Raw genomic sequence first — 20,627 nt, 5'->3', positions numbered from 1 at the left:
AAACCTAACGGCTAAGGCGCTTGACCTCGGACCTGGGGAACTGGGTTCGAGTCTCGGTAATGATGCTAAACATCCTGTGATTCTGGGCAAATCACTTAATCTCCCCGTGCCTAACAAAAATGAATGTGTGTCCTCATGTAACGTAACTGGTGCTATGTAAAGCGCACTGATACCCGATTCGGATTCGGGTCAAGTTCGCGCTATATAAAACTCTGCCAAAAAAATAAAGTAGAGTTGGGATTTTTGTTGTCTTACAATTCTGAAGGATCAGGGAGCGGGCCACCAAAGCAGATATTGCAACAAATGATCTCTCACTTCTAGGGATGGGAGTATTCGATCTTTGTTTTATAAACACAAATAGTGCTATCTCTGGTTCTAGTTTAAGCTTTCTCTGTAAATTTTCATTAACAGCAGAGAATACATCCTCCCAAAACTGGGTTAAAGACGGACAAGTAAAAAAGATATGAATCCAGCCCCCCAGCCCCGACTGTTGACAACGAAAACACTTATCCTCTAGTTTGGGATACATCTTATGTAAGGTAGCAGGTGTATAGTAGGACATCCAGCAGGATAAAAAAGCCATTCTTTTAAAATTAGCAGCTCTTAATAATTTGTGGCCCTGTAATGAGATCTCTTGCCACTCCAGTTTTGAGAATGTGCATTGAGTTTCTTGGGAAACTTTATCTAGAAACCTTGATACTACAGGATTTCCCATTGGTCCCGCAATAATCTATACCAGTTCCCAACACCCCTTAATTTAACTCAAAAAAGAGCTGGCAATAGAGAGGTCGAGGCTTGTAATATCTGGTAAGCTCTCGCACAGATGTAACACTTTGGTGGGAAAAATGTGCATCCCAGCAAAACAGTACCTGGAGAAAATGTAGGAGATATACTGATACTTGTTGTTTTCTGAAATAGCATTCTTTCTCTTCTGAAATATGTTATTTTGCACAAGAAGCAGTTTGTGATTATATAAGTGTAAGCCTAATGACAGGTGCAGCATAGGAAAACAGAATAATGTCTTCATATGCACTAATTTTGGTTTTCACAATAAGTATTCCATTCCCAAACTTACATATCTTGCACACACAAAAAATATATAAATGTGAATCTGGTCATTGTTACCAGAGGTCACTAGACTTTTCTTTGCTCAGTTAGGTAACAAGATGGCTCCTCTGGGTGAACTGTGCTCAAAAAAGCATAAACCACTGCCACCCAAAAAGACCTACAGTGATGGTGTTGTGGAGGGTCAACCCCGTAAAGCATATGGAATGAGGAAATACTTTTGGGGCTCCCACCCATGCAAAACCAAGAGATGGAGTTTTGTTCTGTGGGTCCATTGCATTTGGACCACCCTTAACAGAATCAAAAAGCCAAAAACCAAAAGCACCAAACTTCACATAAATAAAACCGAAATATTGAGATGAGACAGGAGGGAATATTTTGTCATCACAGTGCCAATTTCCTTTATCAGTCCTTAGCACGTCTTGCACCTAAATCCATTGTTGATCAGAGGCCATGTGTGATCTGTCCAGTGTCCTCCCGGTGTCCAATGTTTCTGACAGATGGGCCTACTGTAGGGTAGAACCTACATCACTATGTTCACTATGTGCATGGATATGCCTCGCCAATTAATCTTTTTAATGTTATCTTCCAGATGACCTCCAGTGTACCCAGTGCCCTGAGGGCCAATGGTCCAGTAAGCGAAGTACCCAGTGCACTCAGCCAACATTTCTGTTCCTGCAGTGGAGCGACACATCTGTCATCATCCTCCTCATCTTTAATGCTGCCCTCTTCATTCTGATTGCAGCTGTGGCCTTCCTCTTCTTCAGACATCGCCACACGCCTGTTGTCCAGGCATCTGGGGGCAACATGAGCTTTCTGGCACTCTTTGGCCTTTCCGTCGCCTGCTGTAACCCCTTTGTATTTGTCGGTTGGCCGACAGATACAATGTGCCGTATACAACAGCCCTTTCTGTCCATCTGCTTTACTGCCGTCTTGTCTACTTTTCTATTGAAGTCTCTCCAGGTTGCACTTGCTGTGGATTTCAAAACTGCACCCAGGATTGCTTTTCACTGGCTAAAAACTAAACGGAAATGGACTGTGTTGACTGTGATCATTTCAGTGGAAGGCATTTTCTGTGTGTGGCACATGTGCAGCACCACTCCCTTGTCTTTAGCCAACAAAGAAGTCAACTTTCTGTCCAAACATCTGGAATGTGGTATCAAGCCATTCGAAAGCTGGGCTTTGATGTTTGGGTACAATACTCTGCTTGCCCTCTTTTCTTTCATGTGCAGTTGTATGTCTCAGAAACCCCCCAAGCAGTACAACCTTGCCCGGGACATCACATTCTCCATGCTCGGTTATCTCATTCTCTGGATTCTGTTCATTCCGACCTATGTCAAAGTACCACCAGAAATAAATAACCTCCTTCAGTTCACCACCACACTGATCAGCACTCTGTGGATAGTTGGATGTTACTTTCTCCCAAAATGTTACATTCTGCTCTTTAGATCTGCTCTTGAAATGAGAGAGTATTTCACAATTTATTTAAAGTAAAGCCCAATTACAGCCATGTAAAGTACTTCGAGGATTTGAATTAGATACAATCAGAAAAGGAATAATTGCAGCCACAGTTAATCCATTCCCATCCCTTCAGAATCCCTCTGCACCAATTTAATACATTTTTGTTCGTGAAAGGTATTGACACCAAACTAAACACCAAGGTTCAACTGGTGAATATGCCCCTTCTGACATACAACACACAATATCCTCCAAGGCATCAGCCTAAAAAATGTCTCATTAGCACACTCGTTTCTCAGGTGTCACCCTCTGTGCCTGCTTTACCAGAGAAGATTCCACCTTTCTCGCACGTCCATTGACTGACGCCTTTAACTTTGTTCAACCGTGTGAATCCCTAGATCCTCACACATTGTGGAAACCCACAATCTCCCTCTTCTTCTTAATAAACTTTCACTTGACCCCAAAAATACATCTAAGCTACTGCCCTGTAATGACGAAGTTAGTTGGGTGTACATTATAAGTAATATAAACAAATAATGTGCATACCTTTTGGTTCAATGCCAGTAGCATATAGGTAGTAAAGATATGAATTAAGTCACTTTCACAATAAAAAGTTCTCATTCCATTCAAACATACCCAGCCAGGAAAGGACCAATCCCAGTTAGACAAAACCAGCGTTGGCCCTCATTCATGTCAGAATGAGCCGACAGAGCCAATGGGCAATAAATGTCTATTTTCACAAGACATAGCTTGATTGCAGTGTGACAAAACATACAAAGGTTGAGCTCTTTTAAAAACAGCAAATAAAGTATCCGAATCAGTAAGAACTGGACAACATGTAGAGTCAGCTATGTATAATCAAAAAAGGCCTGAAGGACTTACAAGGAATATGGCAAGCACCAGATAAATACCAGTACTATACATTAAAAGAAACAGTCATAAGCTCAATCATAGTCAGATACAGCAATAATGCCCTGATAAGAATTACATGTATTGGGGGTGCAATTGCTGGACAAAATGATCCATAAAGCACATTTGGGTTAGAGCTTAAGTTAGCAAGAGTGGGTATCAGAGGGTGAAGCAAAGCATGTTTTGTGTGTTATTGTTCGGTCAATTGGTGGGTCACTTAATTTTGCTTGGTGTTAATTGAAGGGTGTAGGGGCCCTTTCTCTACATTAAGTTTTCAAATGTGAGTTGGTTATCTTAATGTGGTAGCCTTGTAATGGAATAAAGATTACTTGTGGATCCGATCACTCATACAACCAGATTTCAGTGATCCATTGTATTGTTGGTTAGGTTTCTATGGTATTCTATTTTCTTTGACTTGATTGAGAGTTTTTCTGCATCTCAATAAGAAGCCTCTTAGGGCTTTGGTTGGCAGGTTGCAGTTTGAAGAAAATTTCTCGATTGTTCAGATTAATTAGAAATTTCTGGAGATGTTGGGTTTCTACTGCATGATTTTGTGGCTGCTTCGGCTATGAGCATAGCAAACTGCGATACAGCACAAAACAGTGAAAAGATGTCTCTGTGATGTATGAGTAAAAGTTAGTAGTACCGATATAGTTTGGTCAGTGATTTGTTAAACAAGTTGATAAATTATCTAGACAGTGTCAACTTCAGGAATAGGAGCAAGTTAATGCTCAAGGACTTTATGACATGGAATCATCTTGTCTTGTGTCCTTGGGTTTGGGAGTTCAGCTTTGTGTGAAGTAACTAAGGGCCTGATTCGGATGCAGTTTGGAAATCTTCCAGATCAAATCGGTTTGGGAATGGTTTCCGACCGACTCGGATCGGGAGAGTCCGACCAACAGATTACGATGCATCCGGATGCTTCCAGATACAATTTGGTTGGACTCCCATTGACTTCAATGGGAGTCTATGTTTCGACCGAATGCATAGGCTCCTATTGAAAAAAGGGGTGGCTGGGGAAAAATAGGGCACTCTGTGGCTAGGCACCCCCTGGTGCCTGCCACACTGTGCATGGCTGGTAAGGGGGGCCCATGGGTACCTCCATGGAATGGACCTGATTGGGAAGGCTCCGGGTGCAGGGGGACCTGCTATGGGCCCAGAAAGTCTATTCTGACTGCAGATTTGAGTCGGATGGCATGATTCGGAAAGGCTGTCCAAATCCAGCATCTTAATCGTCATTAAGAAATGCGACCTGTAGAGACATACGATTCTGCTCAGTACGGCTCGGTCATTCTGAATGCCGTCAGGTTCGGATTGGGATATTCCTAAAGTCTAACTCAGTCAGTCGGAAAGACACATTCCCGATACGATTCAGATGGAGCAAATGCCGTTAGGAGGCCTTCCAAAGCACATCGAAATCGGCCCCTAAGTGTATAAAGAATAAGTGAGTCACTTGTGAGTAGGTGTTTAGGTAGAAATGTTCTTAGGGGAGGAGTAGTAGATATTGCAACCTGGTTGTACACATTGGTACTGTCAGGTGAGTTAAGGCTCTAGTCATCAGGTTACATTGTTTTGAGATCACGGGAAAATGTTGTGATTACTGGTTACAATCTATGTGGAGAGTAGAATCAGAGACCTAGTGAAGAATTTCAGGCTTTTTATGACTGTCTTCATCATGTAACAAGAAAAAGCTTAAATGAATGTTTTTGCATGGGAGAAGCAGAGAAGAGAGTTGACGCTGGACACAAAGGGGTATTTTGTAGCATGTAAGGTAATCACGCCCCTCTTTGGTCCTGGCTGTGTGTCTTACAGTTACTAAAGACCTTCTTACTATTGTATGCAACCCCTAAGAATCCCATGCCAAGTGGAAATACAGAGACATAAACATAGATGTATAATCATATAAAGCCAACACAATAATGTGTTGTCCTAATACAGCAAAGATTTATTGAGAAATTCATTTACAAACTCCATGTAGTAACAAGCACTAGCAAAGCCAGTAAGTAGGTCACTGACAATTTCTTTTCGCGGAATTGTACAGAGGTTGGACACTGTGCAGCATTATCAAAGTAAAAAAAATAAAAAGTGGGTGTGTCTTTCAATTAACCCAATTACAAACTGAATTTCGCAGGCACCGTTTGCTGTCATTCTTGATTTACTTATGCAATGTGCCAGATGCCACTTCGATCTGTAAACAAAAAAATAACAATTTATAGCGTGTAAGGACCATGGGTGTTGGGAGCGGATTTGGGATAACAGAGGAGCAGGTGGCAGGATGGAGGACAGAAAAATTCACATGGAGGGCAGAGAGAGTAGCTCATGAGTGAGGGAACACCTCAGAAGGACATAGGCAAGAGAGAGAAACACGGAGAGTAAGGAGGGAGAGAAGCACATGATAGAGGTAGATGGAAAACACATACACTGTTGTAGAGTGTGTAAGCAAAAAGAAAAAAGTTGTTCGCTAAAGATGATAAGGGCAAAATAAACAAGTCAAGAGGGTATGCTCCTGGGGAGGGACAAACAGAAGATGGACAGGCAATGCATAAAAAAAAAACAACCAATGGTAAGCTGACAATTGGTCTTTTGCAACCAGACAGTTTGCACCATCTGGTATGCTTACCCTAAAACTTGAACTTGTCATAGTTAAAAGACATCTTGATTTTCACTGTACATAACATTAGTCTTTCGTCTATCTTTGGAAGATGGTTAACCCAATGTTGATATAACGAGGTGTTACAAGGGATGTAAAATAATCAGCAAGAAACAGGTTACCCATTAAGTACATACCTAGGAATTACTAAATTGGAATTCCTGCTTTAAAAAGGTTTATAGAATTATATGGGAGCATTGAAATACCCGATGTACACATGATAAGAATTATGTCATCTTTGTTGTAAAAATGTCATAAATAATGTTGCATGTCATAAAAATTTGCTTTAAACAACGCGACAGACCATCTTCTATTACTACTGTTTAAGGTATTGAAAAGAGATCATATACAAACGGAGTAAATTATGGGCCATATTATCAAGAAAGGGCGATACATTATCGCCGCTTTTATCGGCAGGAAACTGCCGCTTAAGCGGCGATAATGGGCTTGATAATATGCTCTTGTGAATTCCCATAGAAGCCCAGGTTAACACCAGAACCTGGGCTTCTATGGGAATTCACAAGGCCATATTATCAAGCCCATTATCGCCGCTTTAGCGGCACTTTTCTGCCGATAAAAGCGTTGATACCGTATCGCCCTTTCTTGATAATATGGCCCCAAGTTCTAGGTAGCCATGAAGCGATTAAAAGAAAACTTTTTTAAACACTGATTGCATCCAAGGTGCATCCAAGGTGTCACTGCATAGCCTCTAAAATGGCCGATAATAAATCTGGTTTGACTTTGAAATCGAGAGCACAACTATGAGCACAACTACGAGCACAACTACGAATAAGATGTTTGTTTTTTCAATTATTTATTTACAACTATTGAAATGTTTTTCTTTAGGAAATGAAAAATAAAATTCTCATTATGATTGCATAGTATGAAGCAAGAAAACTCTCTAAATGTTTTCTCAATGTGAACATTGAATGCTTGTCAATAAAACCACAAAAGCAAGAAAACTCATGTGGGCTAGAGCTGCAAACTTTGTAAGTGAGACACTAGGTTTCAATCCTGGCATCCTCTTAACATCCTGGTGATTCTAGGCACTTCGCCTAACCTTCACATGGCTGCTGCTAAAAAAACATTAAAAGAAATTGTGACATTGGGCTCTCCTATAGTGCTCTAATGCCCTTGGACTAGTTCAAGCTGTATAAAAAGAACTGAAAAAGAATGGTTAAGATGCCCACTAGGACCTTGGAGTTTTCACTGGGTAAATAACAGCAAGGTATCCCTGCCAAAATTTACCGGATAAAATGCCCAGTAAATAACGGGACATGTGGATGTGATATAGAAAACAACAAAATCATCATGTTATTCCCCATTACTCTGAATAAAATTTGTAACGGGTTCTATTTATCGCTTTGGTTCAATTCTGTACGCAGCCCAAGGTATTGCTATCTAACAGATATGACAAATAGCATTAGGTTGTTGATTGCAGTCTTAATAGGGAACCAAGTATCTGTCTGGGAGGAACCCCAGAACCTATCTGCAGATCCTTACAGAAACAGACCAGAAGCATTGGTAAGTAGATGTCACCTACTATTTCAAGTAAAGCCCATATTTTTCCACGAACCCATACACATTTTAATTCTAGTTTAGACCCAACACGAGGCAATGTAGAAAACCTGGTCCACTCTTGACTTGACACAGGGAGACGTGCTGAGTCTGATTTTGGTAGGCAGGTCTTGCTGTCATTTCTGCTCTAACTTGGGTTAGTATACTCAATCTTCCTCCACTCTGTAGACTGTCTTGGGGTGTTCAGGTAAGCAACTTGCAGGGGTTGATACCCATTAGAACAATTACTCATCTCCAGTAATGGTAAGTTCTTCTTGAAGGATCTGAAGACACCCACAGATGACTTACAACCTCCCATCGTCCCCTTTGAGTGTTGTTTTGCTATTTGCTCTGTCTTTTTACTACTTATGTCTTTGGCGGAATTATTGGAACTGATGACATCAGTTCACATTTTTTCTTATATGCACGTGTTTCCTTATATCTTTGGTTTGCTCCTAATAGTCTGAAACCCTATCGGATTTCATCACATAGTTGAATAAGAAACTATTGTTAAATCAGTGGTGAGCAAGGTGGGCGCTCTCTTTCTATAGGTTAGTCTGCACAATTACATTTCTACCGGAGCAAGAACTAGAAGCTGTGTGCATTGTCACAGCCTAATGATGAATATTCACCTTATTCATCGTCCTAGTATTTACCATATTCATCATCTCAGTATTCACCATATTTATCATCTCAGTATTCACCATATGCGTCTCAGTATTCACCATGTTCATCATCTCAATATCTATCATGTTCACCATCTCAATATTTATCATATCCATCATCTCAATATTTATCATATTCATCATCTCAGTATTCACCATATTTATCATCTCAGTATTCACCATATGTATCATCTCAGTATTCACCATGTTCATCATCTCAATATCTATCATGTTCACCATCTCAATATTTATCATGTTCACCATCTCAATATTTATCATATCCATCATCTCAATATTTATCATATCCACCATTTCAGTATTCACCACATTTCTCATCTCAGTATTTGCATATTCATCATCTCAATATTTATCATATTAATCATCTCAATATTCACCATATTCATCATCTCAATATATAATATTTATTTATTTTATTTATTCAAAGTTTTATATAGCGCGAACAAGATCCTTACAGATATCAGAGCGCTTCACAAAGACAGGGAAGGGGCAACAGAGTAAACAGAGATAATGGGAACAGTATAATAATCAGTGACAAGGTAATAACATGGATGATAAAAACAAACATAAAACCAATCCATATATGATCAGGTAGGTAACATGGTAACATGGTAATAACATGGTAATAACATGGTAAGTAACATGGTAATAACATGGACGAAAAAACAAACATAAAACCACTCCATATATGATCAGGTAAGGGAGTAGTATATAGCAGCACAGGTCATTGATCCACTACCATGGCGTACAGGTGGATCAGTAAACCAACGTGTATCATATCTTGGTCGGTAGTAATAGAGTAGCGTAATAGTGCCCCCAACAAGTCGAGGATAGGCAGAGCAGCGATACAAGCAATGCAGAGTCTCTGACCCAACATCTGTAGCGATGTATTATGTAGATAATGTATTTGTGCAGTCAAACCCAGATACAAATAGCACCCACCTTGCTTGCCACTGGTTTACATGCCATTATTTACAGACACCCTTAATTACGATGACTTCAAAGAAACTTCAGTAACTTCTCCGGTGGCTTGCAGAGACATTTAACACTCAGTGACCAGCTGCTGAAACGTTGTTGTGCTAGGGGAAGTATTTTGCTTGTTCTGGTGATAGAGTCCATCATGTTTAAAGTGGTCCTCCATTTGACAGGTATTTTCCCCCTGAAAGAGCTCATGCCTATGGTGAAAAAGCTACAGGAAAAGATGGTGGTAGTAGCTCAGCCCCTTCTGTGGTGGTACTGGCAGAACTGTCATCATTTACACAAGTCCTAAAAATGGTTCCAGGGCCAGCATAACAAAAGTTCCTGGTATGTTGGGATTTTTCTACCAGTGCATTGGAGACATTTCACATGTTTTTGTGTTCTACACCACGATAGTTTCAATGATGGTCCCAGAACAAAGCAATGCTGGTGGAAATATCATCTGTTGCTCATCAAATGCTCAGTGCCACCACCGCATGGTATTTCCATGAAGTTGAGATCCAGTGAAAAATGTTTTCCCAATGATAGACCAAGCAACAGTCTCTGCATTTGGAAATTACTGCCCCCACCAACATCTTAAATGTTACAAGGCATTGTGTCGATGTCCATCGGGCAAAGGGTAACCCCTGACACCTCTTCAAGAGAAAATAGGCCTGGGCTTCAAAATGGATATTAACCTTTCACCCAGTCCCATAATTCTAACCATTACATCTTCACACCAGAGCGTGTATTTCAGTAGTAAGGGTCCTAGCCACAGCTTGGCTCAAGTCAACTGTGAATATATTGTAAACGAGGCCCTTCAAAATAGCTACTGAGAAGATTAGGGGTCTGTATGTAGCAGCCTGACTGCAGCTTTAAGGACAGAATATCGCCAGGTCAATCGCCTTCCTCTCTCGATATCCACCAGACTCTCATTGAAAATACTTTCTACTGGAGAATCTTTGGGCAGCATCTAAAGTTTGTAGCCTTAGACTCTCCAAATAGTCCTGTGGGAGCACTCTTCGGTGGAATGATTAACAGGTCCAAATTTCAAGAGACAGAGGAAGAAGGGTTTGGAGTCTTGCCCGCACATCCCTGTAGCACAGAACGGCCTTCGTGCACATCTTTGCTAGATTTTTAACCATCCTGCATCCCGCAAAAACTGAAAACCTGTCTCTTTTCTCACTTTAAGATACTGATAGTATTCATGCAGACACATGAGTAGCAGGCATACAAGTAGTGCCTAGAAACCCAAATTGGTGTTAGCGCTCTTGATAAAAATACAATAACAAAAACATGGCTTTAGATGAATCAGTCTAGAAGTACATCTGCGCTGTGTATTAAATATGAGTATAACTCGAATGATATGAGTTTGGGTGATACGGTGACCTGAGTGGCATTAGATAATGATACTGTGTACCATTAATTTCAATGATGAGCTCCTTTTTAGGTCTTGTCTAGACAGAGCATGCACTGTCTCTTCGAGACATGTTATTTACAGCCCACCCATAGCTTACCATTTGTTTGCTTCAATATCACTCTAGTATCATTCGTTCCTATTTGTCAGGGCATGCATGCATAATGCCTCTTCTTGTGTTTGGTCCTTCCCCGAAGCATGGCCTGAGTACTTGTGTCCATCCACTACTCCCGTTTTTGGAGCTACATTTCTACTTGTGTTTAAGCACTCCATATAAGTGATTCTGTTTTCAGTTGCTTCTTTTCACTTCCACCCACCTCCATCCCAGTTGCATCTGTGCCATCTAGAGCCCAGTAGCAATCAGTTTAATGCAGTGAGGATGTGATGTAATGGCCAGAGTTGCTGACTTTGGAGTTGGGTGACCAGATTTGAGTCTGGCGTCTGCTCGACATCAGGTGATCCTGGGCAAATCACTTAATCACCCAGGGGCAGATTTACAAGCCCCTTGCGCCACTTTTGCGTCACTTTTAACATGGGAAAAGTGACGCAAAAGTGGCGCAAGGGGCTTGTAAATCTGCCCCCCAGTGCCTACAAAAAATGAGCGTGTCCTTGTTTTATTGTAACTGGTGCTCTTATAAGCCCTCCAATACCTTCAAGTTGAGTTTGTGCTATATTAATAAAATGTAAGTCGCAGGCACAAATCCTGTGGTACACATGAAGCTTCTCGTCCTTCCAAAGTTTACAAAACAAAGACTTTATCTTTCTGAGGTTGGTAAAATAAGTGCCACATCTGTGCTTAAAAGAGAAGGATGTTGCCCGTTTTTGTTACTAATGCTTAGCACAAAGTGAATAGTTCGTTCTGGGACAGGGGGCGTGAATAGTAGGGCCAGTGATTAGTCTAGGAAGGAGACCGTGCTGCTGATGGCTCCACCTAAATACACAACTGCCGCATAGACTATTGTAATGTGAATTCCACTGCTGGGCCATTTGTGCATTGATGCTTGCGCATGTTTCTGTTTCCCGGGGCCTGGTCTTTGTCCTTGAAACAGCAAGAGACACGCCATGGGGAAGGGGACTGCCGCTGACCAGCTACGATGTGGCTTCTGCATCCACTTGTGTGTGGCATCAGTCCCATGCCCAGTGTGCCAGGGGCCCTAGAGCAAGACAGCAATGGGCCACCTGGCTACTGTTCGAATCATAAAATACAGCAATAATCAGGGTTTCAGTTGGCCTTGGTGGTCCTGTGCAAATGCACCTGCTGTACCAATGGAAGCTACACTCCTGTGTGGCACCTCTGACGATTGCTGGACACTTGGTTAAGATTTGGATTACAGATGTCTAGTGGAACAAAAAAGGAACTTGTTGCTGGATCATTAAATTGCAAATTTATACAATTTGGAAAAACGCATTCCACATACCTTTTACAAAGCCATATTTCAATCTACAGGTACTGGACTGTGATATTGACCGTATGTGGAGGCCATCTCTTAAAGAGGCCGTGGTGTAACCACAAGACCCGTGGAATTTGAAGCTGGAGAACAAGATTCGAGTCTCTGAGTTGGAAAAACATCCTGTGATTCTGGCCAAATCACTTAATGTCCCTGTGCATACCAAAAATGAATGTCTCTTTGTGTAATGTAACTAATGGTCAGGTAAAGTGCCCCAAGACCTTCAGGTCACGCTCCCATGTTATAAAACTGGGAAAAACACTAGTTACATTACACAAGAATGTATAGTATTTTAGGTCTCGTGAGACAGCGCTTGCGCTCTCTCTTTATTTTATTTATTTATAAAGTTTTATATAGCGCGAAGAAGATCCTGAGGGATATCAGAGCGCTTCATAATTAGGGAGGGAAGATGATCAGGGATGTACAAGCGGCAAATACATAACAAATGAAACAATTACAAACGGTGCATCAAAGATGTAAGTCCAGTATCTTACAGCAGATGATTCAAACCCAATTAAGGTAAGAACTTGTTCATAAGGAATCTTTTTACTTCCAATTTTAAAGCAACCGTGGAGGTGATTCTGCGTACTTCAGGAGGGAGAGAGTTCCAGATCCTCGGGGCAGAGCCCAAGAAAGCTTTTTGACAAGTTCTCTTTTTGCGAAAGGTCTGTGGTTTCAAGAGGAAGGAGTTAGCACTTCTTGAGGGTCTACCACCTCCAGATAGTTCCAGCTTTTGGACAAGATACCTGGGGGTTTTGAGCTGGAGAGCTTTGTGAGACAGGCAGTCAATCTTTAGCTGTATTCTAGCTTCAAGAGGTAGCCTATATAGAGATTGTAAGACTGGGGAAATGTGCACAGTTTTTCTGGTGCCCGTGGTCAGTCTGGCCGCAGCATTCAATGCAGCCCTCAGTGGGGCCAAGGTATATTTAGGGAGGCCACAGAGTGTAGCACTGCCATAGTCTAGCCTCGGCAAAACCAGCGCTTGGGCCCCCTACTTGAAGTCAGCTTGTGGAAGGAAAGGTTTGAGATTCCTGAGTAATCTTCTCTGGTGATTCGCTCCCTTGCACGCCTTGCTAATATGATTCTTCATATTTAAATGCTTGTCCAGGATGATTCAGAGAGATTTGGCTGAATCAATAATGTGGGGGGAGCAGTTGAAGGAAGTGAGATGGTTAATCCAGAGGTCTAACTTGAGGGTATGATTCGGAGGAGAAATTAGCAGGAATTCGGTTTTGGAAGTTTTGAGTAGGAGATGGTTCTCGGTTAGCCAGTTTTGAGTATTCATGAGGGTAGTGTTGAGTGATATAAGATTTTCTGGGGAGGAGATTTTCAGGTAGAGTTGAGTGTCATCAGCGTACATATGGAAGAGAATGTTCATTGAAATTGGTGCATTAGCTAGTGGTTCCAAGAATACATTGAAGAGTACATTGTCCTGCCCCTCCTGCCACACAAAAAAGCATTGTCCGCATCATAGCACTTTTTTCTGAGGTCTTTCAGCTATACTGAACAGCAGATGTCCTGCTATACAACATGGCTAAAAGACATTCACATTGAAAATGCCAATAGCTCTTGCATTGCCAATGCTTGTTTGTGATATGAGGACCTTAGTAGTAGTGGTTTTGCTGCTGTGTAATCTCAGTGTGCTTTCTAAGGCTGGGAGAACCTGAGAGTTGTGTGGAGTTTGGTGGACCCACAGTTAGGAACTGTTCTTGTTTAAGCCAGAGGGACTGATTTGGTTAGAACACAGGGGATGGACACCGGGTCGTATAGAGTGGCTCTGCGTTTGTGGTGTGAGGGTATCAGGGGAGAGGTTTCCTGTATCCCCCTTTCTTGTACATGTATGTGGTTGAGTGTTGTGGTTTGTGAATGAAGTGAGGCTTTTGGAATATTATGTCACTTAGTAGAGTAGGTGGTGGGCCACAGATCCTAGAGCAAGCAAGAAAAATGGTCCTGACCACTGGCTGGATAGTACAATATCAATAATCAGAGTTTATTTGGCCCCTCATGCCACTGGGCCCCAGTACCAGTGCACCTGCTGCACCACTGATGCCTAGGCCCCTGATGGCACTGCTTCCAGTATGTGTTCTTGTGTGTGATTGACGGCCTTGGCAGTAGTGGCAGACACAGAAAAATACCGGCGGGGTGGGTGGAGGGTCACGGCGGGGGCCAGCAGGAAACATGTGGGGGTTAAACACCTGGTGGGGGGGTTAATGATAAAAAAGAAAACACTTATCTGGTGCTGCTGGCCACCTTGCTCTCCTCCGCTGCAGTTCCTGGTCAGCATCATGACTCCCATTCAATCCCCGTGTTGCTCTCAAGCATGAGAGCAGTGTAGGGATTGGCCTAGGCTGGCTAAAAAAATGCTCGCACAGGCACAGGGAGTCTACTGTTTCTCCAACCCGGCTGTGCAATACAGCTAGGTTGGAGAAACCTAAGTGCGCATGTCACTTTGGCCGGTTTAAGACGGACGGCTAAACTGACATGCACACTTACAAGGGCCCATACCACTCCTCCTCCCCTCCCATGGCCTGCCCACGCTCCTCCCGCACACGCTGACTCATAGCCAGCAGCTAAAAAATAAAACATTAGTAAGATATTGTTTTATTTTTCAGGTGCTGGGTCTGAGCTATTGGAGTGACGATCCGCCGTCATTGTGGAGGAGCCGCCGCTGGGCCTGGGGTGCATGATTTAATTGTGTACGGCATTCAAGTGGAATGTTGTAACATTTAAGTCATGACACGTACTGCTGACCTCCTACCGTGCATTGGGAAGTATTGTTTTTCTAACAAACCACCTGTGTTCTGAGCAGCACCTTCTGTATACTAAGATAACAACCTATGAGGTATCTTTCATATCACATATGTACTCGAAACTGAAAGTCACTCAACTGTAGTCCAAATCCAGTTAAGAATATGGTGTATACAGAGGCAGTGTAGATTAGGGCTCTCCATCACTTGATGATCCACTCTATTTATCACTCATCAGTTCTTGAAACTATAACCTTCCAGTGCCTGGACCACCCCATGTCAGAGTGCAATGGAGCGGGAATTTGAACTCTGGGAACATTTTGGATTAGGCACGGAGAGGTAGACTCCAGTTAGGGTACATGTACTTGATTATCGAATCATATTGCAGCCAGTATTCATGCTCTGTGATATATGATCTTCTCATTGTAGTTTCCCCTGAGGAAGGGCATTTCTTCCCCGAAATGCATTGGGTTATTTAAACTACGCCGCGGTGTGAGGAATGGTGAATCCCGATATGTTTAGAAGAAAAGCCTGGATAGGCATTTGCTGAACTTGGATGAAATATACACAATTAAGAAAATTGGATCAACTGTGGATATCTGATTAAACTGGAGAAAATAAAAAGGAATAATAGTGAGAAAACTGGTGAAACTGTCTTGTTCGTGAATTAATTTTTCGCTCTGTGCATCCTGGGGTGGCACCTGACGAGGGTCCTCAATTGCTACAATGACCTCACGTGCACGGATGGAGCGCGCTTCAGGGTCGCAGGCTGCAACACATAGGCTCTGAGCATCTAAAAAATTTGGCAAAACTTGGTGTGTATCCTGCCACTTTTGTTGAATACAGTTTATGTGATTGTACCATTAATGGTCACTGCTGGGTTTCCTCTTTGTCAGTACTTTCACTTGTTTTTGGAGTGTCTTGGCAGACCTACTTGTTTGCTCGACGTTTCCCTTTGCAGCTATGAGTGTTCATGTCATGGATTAGCCCAGGCTCTTCTGTGAGTCCTTTTAACCATGGATGGTGATATCTCGTAGATGCGGATTGAAGTGCCATGACCTGCAGATCCACTCAAGAGCAGCTCGTATTTGACCTTGAATGGCTGATACTTTGAAGGGATGAGTTTCCCTTATGAACACGGTTTTCCCGTTTAGAAACATTAGTTTTCGGGTGTTTTAGTCAAATTACTTCAACAGAAGAGGATGAAGTAGGACTACAGCTCCCAGAATGCCCCAATGTGTGAAATAGCAGCCCTTGACTAGTAAAGTGCTGTACAGCCAACATCATGGGCGTAGGAAGTGTGGGGGACGCGGGGGATATATCCCCCCCAGATTTTAGAGTGGGGGGACACGGGGGACAAGGGTGTGGGGACGAGGGGACAAAAGAATTTCCCCTCTCCCTTCTGTCATTCACACGGCCATTAGCGCTGAGCGCTACCTAATGGCCCTGCACTTGACCTGCCTGGAGTCAAAGAGGCCACCCACCCTCTGCCCTTTGTTATGCTGCAGGAAGGCTGTGTGGCAGTCTGGGAAGGGCAGAGGAGGAAAAAAAACGGTATTTTCCTTCATACCCAGAGAAGGCAAGCACAGTGCCCACTTCTCCTGATCTGCCTCTGGCAGCTGCCCTCCTCCCCTCTCTCGTTATTCCTCCATCTCTTTCTGTCTCGCTCCTCCTTAAGTTCTGATTTCTAGAGACAGCTCTTGTACTCTCTCTTGCCTCTCCTTTTCTTCATTTGTTTCCCTGTGAAATGGATCCAAAAAATGGCGTACCACTTTGGCTGGAAATGTCCCCATTTACTGAACTTTTATAATTCCAAAGAAAAAACTCAGGACGGAGAGAAAAAAAATAATTAAATACCTAAATAAAGCGATACAGAGTGGTCAGCAGACAGGCCAGATTGTTATTTACACCCACAAACATTAGTGCCACTTTACAGAGTTTGCCAGTGAAAGCGCTACTTTTTTTTATCTTCTTTCTTTGAACATTGTTTTTCCAGGGTGGGTAAGTGCACCATTCCTAAAGGGACTGCAATACCTGGTTAATGGGTGGAGTGTAAACGTTTAATATGATTGTTCTCAACTGTTTTAATTATTTTAGCTTATAAAATGTGTACTGCGGCTCTGTGTTCGGGGATGTGATCTTTTTTAAACCAAACTGCTTACTTTTTGAAAGGATATAAGCAATGGACATTGAAACGGGTCCCATCCTGGTCCTGTAGCCATGTCCTAAATTTTTCAGGCAAAATCACTTACTGATTTCTGAATAATGAGTTTAAAACTGTTAAGGTAACCATGTTGTTCCTGAATACATTTCACATGCTTTGCTTATTTTTGCATTCCTTATGAGTGTTTGTTTTTCAAGGCTGTTATTCATTTTTTTCAAGCAGCATTTTACTGTTGTCTAGTGCATAATTTGAATTGAGTCGCAGCACAATTGAGGTGGAGCTGAAGGCAGTGCAAGTTTCTCTCAGTGGGGCAGTATGGTGTTAAGTGTGGGAGAGGATGTGGCACTCTGGCCAGAGCTGCTGAATTTGGAACTGTAGCACCATTTTCAGCCTACATGACCAGTACACTGAGACCACACTCCTGACAGAGCTCATTCCGATGCTACTCCTTAGAAGGCCCCAATAAACCTTAGAAACCCTGGCTTCTTAGCACCCCCAGATGGACCCTTGCGGTGGCAAGTATGGCTTAACCTTGAAGGCTTGTCCACCACAATCCATTCTGCAGTTCACCTCCAGTCTTGCAAGCAGGCATACGAAGAAGCACACCCTAGATCGGCAGTGACACCGAGGTCACATGATCCTTGAGTCCAGTCCACTGCACCCATTGGTACCTCCATTGGCCTTTTTCAGCAGTAGTGGTGCAACTCACCAGGGATCGGCAATGTAGGATTTGCATGCACACCAAACTTAGGGGTGATTATAATGGAGGTGGCACTGCCACGTCACACTGTCAGTGGCGGTCCCACCGCCATCGGTGACTGCATCACCGCCAGCCATATTACAATGGCGGGTAGTTCCCTAGCGGTCGGAAAGACCAACCGCTACGCACCTGACTGGCTCCTTGAGCCCACCAGTGCGGCGGAGGGGCTTGTGGTTCCTACAATGCTGGTGGTGTCTACCAGGCACCGCACTAGGGATTACAATACCCTTTACCTTCCAGCCTATCCATGGCGGTTCACACCCCCATGGAAAAGTTGGCGGAAAGGGACATTGGGGGCCCATAGCAGGCCCCTTTCCCCCCAGCCCCCAGACATGGGACCCGGGGGGCATCTAAGATGCCCCCTACATATCACTGCACCATGTGGCAGGCACCGCATTGTGCCTGCCATGTAGTGCAGTGATATATGTAACATGTCAGTTTTTACATTGTGGTGGATGATGCAGTCAGCAGCACCTACTGCAATGTAAAAGATAGGCACTGCGAACGCCTTAGTGGTGGTCGCATTGTAATGCCTATCGTGGGGCCGCCACCATGAAGGCCAGCGGTCCCATTCCCCGATTCGATGGCGGATGGACTGAAGTCCACCTGCCATCATAATCAGCCCCTAAGTTTGCAAACTTCATGGTCTCTGCTTCATGCACAAACACTTTTAACATGTGCAGCCTGCTTTCGGGCCGCTGGAGTTATGTCGCAGTGTTGACTAAATTAAGTAACAATAAAAAGGCTGCAGCGTAATGCGGTGCATTTTTGATACTTTATTATTTTGACATATTTATACATACTAACAGCCTCTGCAAAGCTTTTGCCTCATTAGTACCTGTGTAAATTACAAACACAGTAGTGGGAAAGGTGACCAGTCAACCTGTGCCAAGGGCCCTACACTTCACAGCAACATAAGTCACATTTCTTTTAGTAATTTTTGATCCGTCTGAGCTACAAAATTATTTTGGGGCAATTCGTTAGATTATGCAGCAGATGATGTATTATGTGGCAAATATGATACAACCATAGTTAGGTGGAATTTTTTTTTCCACTTAACATAATTTAGCCCCAGCATTGTAGTTGATCAATGTGTAAGTTCCCCCAACCCAAAAGTCGAGTTTGGGCACAATTTGCATTTTAAAAGCAGTCCTAGAACACAGGGCTACTTTTAAACTGACCTCAGGCTTCAGCAGTGCACACATGCAAACACAGAAAGGGCTGCTGGCCTCTAAACTGCCATGCCCTATTATATTCTAGGGACTTAAAGGTAGTTCTAATCCCCCTGCCCTATTATGTACTAGTAACAAAACTGGGTCTGGCTCTAACCAGTAAGGCTGAGCCTACTCAAATTTAGTAACAAGAAGAAATGCCAGTACTGATACCTTATTCTAAAAAGTCCAATTTATCAGAAATGCAAAGACGACCGTACAATGCATCTGGTGCTATTTAATAGCTGTTTATTCCATCTAATAAACCGCTATTAAATAGCACCAGATGCATTGTACGGTCGTCTATGCAGTTATGATAAATAAATGACTTTTTAGAATAAGGTATCAATACTGGCATTTCTTCTTGTTACTATTATGTACTAGGGCCTTATAGGAGAGGTCATGCCAATCATAGGGGTACCCTAACCCATAGTGCACCTTAGTGTATGTAGGTGTTTTCACAGTATCTTTAAGTGTCTCTTTCGGAATAGCACTGGCCCTGTGCCTGTGCAGGCAGAGGCCAGGGTCAGTCAGAGTCAGGTACCACCAGTACCAGTCAGCATAACGTTGGGGAGTGCCCAGGGAACAGGATGGCTTTGTAAAACTAAAGAACCAAAAACTCAGAATTTAAAACATAACACCATGGTTGGGGGGTTCTCTTTAATAACCAGAATTGATTTCTATCCTAATGAACCCATTTCCCAACATTAGGATAAGGAAAGACTGGGGAAAAATCATAACGTTCTAATCTATACCTTGAAGTTTTCATGCAGTTCTTTGATGATGGTTAATAGCTCACTGTTCAATGTTAGGAATTTAACTTATAAACTGCAAATACCAAAAGAATTGCTCAGACAAAAGCAGTAACTCACTGACATATTTACATGATATACATTTTGTGATCTGCATGGTACACGTTCTTTGCAGCAGGCACATTACCCCACTGTGGCTACCTTACCAAGAGTCAAAACTACCACTAGACAAACCTCGGATCTCTCTCAATAAAGAACAGCAATCAACTGAGTTATCTTCACATTTTTATTGTTGCCTGAAAATTGCTGGAGACCAGGAATGCAGCAGCAGGTATTTTTCACACCATAATCCACTTGCAAACACTACGCGCCCACCCTGAGTCAGCGACCTATGTTTGCTTAGTGCATGAAGATGCAAGATTCATATACATGTTTTTTTAACATTTGGTCTGATTACTGTATGACTGTAAATAACAATAAAGCATACATATAAACTGTGACAACATGCCTGCTTTTCTCAATATTTCACTTCAAAAGTATGCAATTGTATTTGTTTGTTTAACGGGTGGTGATTTGTATAGGGTCACTGGGAAGTCCACAAGGTTGTCCCTGTCCCCCCCCCAGAATTTTAGTGTCTCCTACGCCCCTGGCCAACATGTAGAGATCTTGGAACAACAATGAGGTGTGCACAAGGCAAGTCAATGTTTGCCTTTTGCAGATGGAAAGCGCTTTTAAACAAAACCCCGGGAGCAAACAGGTGCTGATTTGGATCCTCTGCATTCAGGAGCACCTGGCATGCTTGCAATGCCTCCCGTGGCAAGGACGTATAGGGTGCCACGAGACATGCCA

At 42.8% G+C, this 20,627-nt stretch overlaps 1 protein-coding gene across 1 annotated transcript in view; it reads left to right on the top strand.

Moving 5' to 3' along the window:
• The window catches only part of LOC144754518 (taste receptor type 1 member 3-like), a 210,800-nt gene extending 204,332 nt beyond the window's left edge, over nt 1-6,468 (top strand). The window contains exon 6 of the mRNA XM_078642415.1: nt 1,658-6,468. Within this exon, the coding sequence (XP_078498541.1) occupies nt 1,658-2,559 (902 nt within the window). The 3' untranslated portion in view covers nt 2,560-6,468. The remainder of the gene's footprint in view (nt 1-1,657) is intronic.
• Nucleotides 6,469-20,627: the final 14,159 nt, after the last annotated feature.

This window comes from Lissotriton helveticus, chromosome 5_1, assembly GCF_964261635.1.
Source record: "Lissotriton helveticus chromosome 5_1, aLisHel1.1, whole genome shotgun sequence".
Lineage (NCBI taxonomy): Eukaryota > Metazoa > Chordata > Amphibia > Caudata > Salamandridae > Lissotriton > Lissotriton helveticus.
The sequence above is the reverse complement of the archived record's forward strand: the minus strand, read 5'-3'. Positions and strand labels throughout refer to the sequence as shown.